At 34.7% G+C, this 3,451-nt stretch overlaps 1 protein-coding gene across 1 annotated transcript; it reads left to right on the top strand.

Annotated features, from left to right (window-relative positions):
- The first annotated feature begins 1,260 nt into the window (after positions 1-1,260).
- Positions 1,261-3,222, top strand: LOC130979943 (delta(8)-fatty-acid desaturase 2-like). Its single transcript, XM_057903505.1, has one exon. The coding sequence runs from the start codon at positions 1,615-1,617 to the stop codon at positions 2,995-2,997; it is 1,383 nt and encodes a 460-aa protein (XP_057759488.1). The 5' UTR covers positions 1,261-1,614; the 3' UTR covers positions 2,998-3,222.
- Positions 3,223-3,451: the final 229 nt, after the last annotated feature.

Below are 3,451 nucleotides of genomic sequence, written 5' to 3'. Positions count from 1 at the left end.
TAAGATGTTCTAAGTTATATTTCGGATTATATTTTATGTTTGATTGGTTATAAACTTGAAGATGTTTAATTATATGTTTTGGACAATGTTTGTTTTGTTTTGGATAATATTGATTTTATTATTTTGTTTCAAAAAATTTTATTTATGATTATATTTATTACATATTTCTAATTGTAAAGACTTTAATGTTTGTGAGTTTAAAAATTATAAGTTTTTTATGTCTTTAGAAATTATAACTTTATTAAAATGGTTGTGAAATTATATATTATTTAATATTTAATGGTTTATAAAAAAATTTGTCGGGTATGACCTGCCAACCTGCTAGCCTGCCGTTAAACAAGATTGAAAAAGAATTCAGAACCGTCTCACTAGACGGAACGAAATGAGCCAACCTGTCAAATAGCGAACTTTTGGCGGAACGAGACAGAACTTTTTCGTTTGCCACTCCTAGTGGTGATGAAATACCCTCTCTTAGCTTAGCATTGTGATTTGGTGAATGCTATGGTGCCTTTGAGATTGTGCCTAACTTACTAGAAAAGGCAAATAGATAATATATAATAAATTTTAAATATTTTATTTTTTGCTTTAAACATTTTATTTTTTACTTTTAAAAATAAGTTAGGCAATTTAAGCACCATAATAAAAAATACCATAGAACTCACCTTGTGATTTTGCTACACTTCTCTTTTCTGATCTTGGAACAAATAGATAAATAAAATGCATTAATTAATTAACAAAATTTAATGCAGTTCTCCAAAACAGAATAAAATAATAATAACACAATTAATATTTCAATAAAAAAAAAAAACTGAATGATCTAAACTGTTTTCATTATGAGCTAGGATGATACATAACATCTATGGTAAAAACTTTAAGAATGTATTTGTAACCTTTGAGAATAAAATTCTCACAAAAAAATTCTCAAGAGAATTTTAATTCTTGCATTAGTGTTCAAATTAAATCAAACTAAAAAAAGTCTAATTTGCAATTCCATTATTACTAAAAATTAAAATGTCAAAATTATTCTTGATAAATAAATAAATAAAGACAAATAAAGAAATCACAAAGACAAAACAATTAAAAACAGACAAAATTTTATTCATGCAGTTAATTATTTCAAATCATGAATTTAAATCTGAAATAGAACTAAAATTCATTTCTTAAAAAAATAAATTTTTTTCTCACTTAAATGCTTTCCAAATACACTCTAAACGTTTCAATTTCAAACCGTATAACAGCCAATACCAATAACAATAACAATAAAACAGAATAAAGTTCAAAACAAACCGAAGATATTGAACAGAGATATTAGGTACTTTGAATTGGGTATTAGAGATCCCTCCTCAACCCCCCGAACCATTCAAATTCCAAATATCACTTTCTATGGGGTTGTCATTCTGAACAACGACAACCCCATTCCAGTTCAGAAATACAAAGAAAAAAAAGTGATCCCTTTGGTTTTGCATTGTAGAATCAGAAACCAAACAACATTAACAAACCCCACATTTATCCTTTTTTCTCTTCTTTTCACCGATTCATATATATTATATACCCTTCTTTCATTGTTCACAATCTCATTCTCATTGTCGTCTCTTTCTTCTGTTGTTTTGGGATATGGAGGGTGAGATTGAGAAGAAGAGCCAGCAGGAGCAGAAGAAGCAAAAAGAGTACATAACGCAAGAAGAGTTAAGTCTCCACAACAAGCCAGGGGATCTATGGATCTCAATCCAAGGAAAAGTTTACAATGTCACAGATTGGGCCAAAGAACACCCTGGTGGTGATGTTCCCATTTTGTCCCTGGCTGGCCAAGATGTCACAGATGCATTTATAGCATACCATCCAGGAACTGCATGGTCCTACCTTGACAAATTCTTCACTGGCTACCATCTCAAGGACTTCAAGGTCTCTGAGGTTTCAAGAGACTACAGGAACCTTGCTTCTCAGTTCTCGAAGCATGGACTCTTTGATAAGAAGAACCATGTAACATCTTTTACTTTCTTATCGGTTTCAGTGATGTTCCTGGTTGTGATATATGGAGTTCTTTGGTGTCAGAGTGTTTGGGCCCATTTGGGTTCCGGTATGATGCTTGGTTTGCTTTGGATGCAAAGCGCTTATGTGGGTCATGATTCCGGCCACTATGTTGTTATGACTAACAAAGGGTTTAACAAGCTTGCGCAGATCGTTGCAGGGAACTGCTTGACTGGGATCAGCATTGCGTGGTGGAAATGGACTCACAATGCTCATCACATTGCCTGCAATAGCCTTGATCATGACCCTGATCTCCAGCACATGCCGGTTTTTGCAGTCTCCTCGAGGTTCTTTAATTCGATTACTTCTCGTTTTTATGGTAGGGAGTTGAAGTTTGATTCTTTGGCGAGGTTCTTGATTGGTTACCAGCATTGGACTTTCTATCCTGTTATGTGCATTGCTAGGATCAACTTGTATGTTCAGACTTTCTTGTTGTTGTTTTCAACTAAGCGGAGTGTGCCTGATAGGGCATTGAACATAATTGGGATCCTTGTGTTTTGGACTTGGTTCCCTCTCCTTGTTTCCTGTTTGCCGAATTGCGGCGAAAGGATCATGTTTGTGCTTGCTAGTTTTGCTGTTTGTTCTATCCAGCATATTCAGTTCTGTTTGAACCATTTCGCTGCAAATGTGTATCTTGGTAAGCCAAGTGGGAATGATTGGTTTGAGAAGCAGACGAGTGGGACGTTGGATATCAGTTGCGTGACTTGGATGGATTGGTTCTTTGGGGGTTTGCAGTTCCAGCTTGAGCACCATTTGTTTCCGAGGTTGCCGAGGTGCCAGTTGAGGCAGATTTCGCCTTTGGTACAGGCTCTCTGCAAGAAGCACAATTTGCCTTACAGGAGTTTGTCGTTCTGGGAGGCAAATCGGTGGACTATTCGGACATTAAGGAAGGCTGCTTTGCAAGCCAGGGACCTAACCAACCCTGCTCCCCAAAATTTGTTGTGGGAAGCTGTTAATACTCATGGCTGAGGCACTTCAATATTTTTTTATGGTTCAGAACAATTTCAAGGTCTTTCTTATTTTCATTTTTATTTTACTTTGTTTTCCTATTGTCAGTTCGCTAGTTCCCTAAAAGCACTAAATTGGGGAATTGAGTTAGTTTTTATTAGGTGTGTTGTAGAAACAATGACCCTGCTGATATCACAGTGATGTACTTTTATTCAATACAGAATTTCAGATCAGATTTCTTTCTTATTTTTAAGAATCATATTCTTTTACTTGAACTGTTGGATTTCTTTATTTTTCGTCATGACTTTTTTGATCTTCCGATGGTTTGTTAGTTTCCCACATCCTTAAATTGGATATGAGTACTGCTATATCATACAATCAAATGTGCTTAACAATATCTCCAACAAGCAAAGTTTTTCTTTTTAATCTTTTCCAATCAATCAGTTATAGTGCCCAAAACAACCCATCTTTCTCT

Source organism: Arachis stenosperma, chromosome 5 (assembly GCF_014773155.1).
Source record: "Arachis stenosperma cultivar V10309 chromosome 5, arast.V10309.gnm1.PFL2, whole genome shotgun sequence".
In the NCBI taxonomy this organism is placed as follows: Eukaryota; Viridiplantae; Streptophyta; class Magnoliopsida; order Fabales; family Fabaceae; genus Arachis; species Arachis stenosperma.
This window is presented reverse-complemented; position numbering and strand designations above follow the sequence as displayed.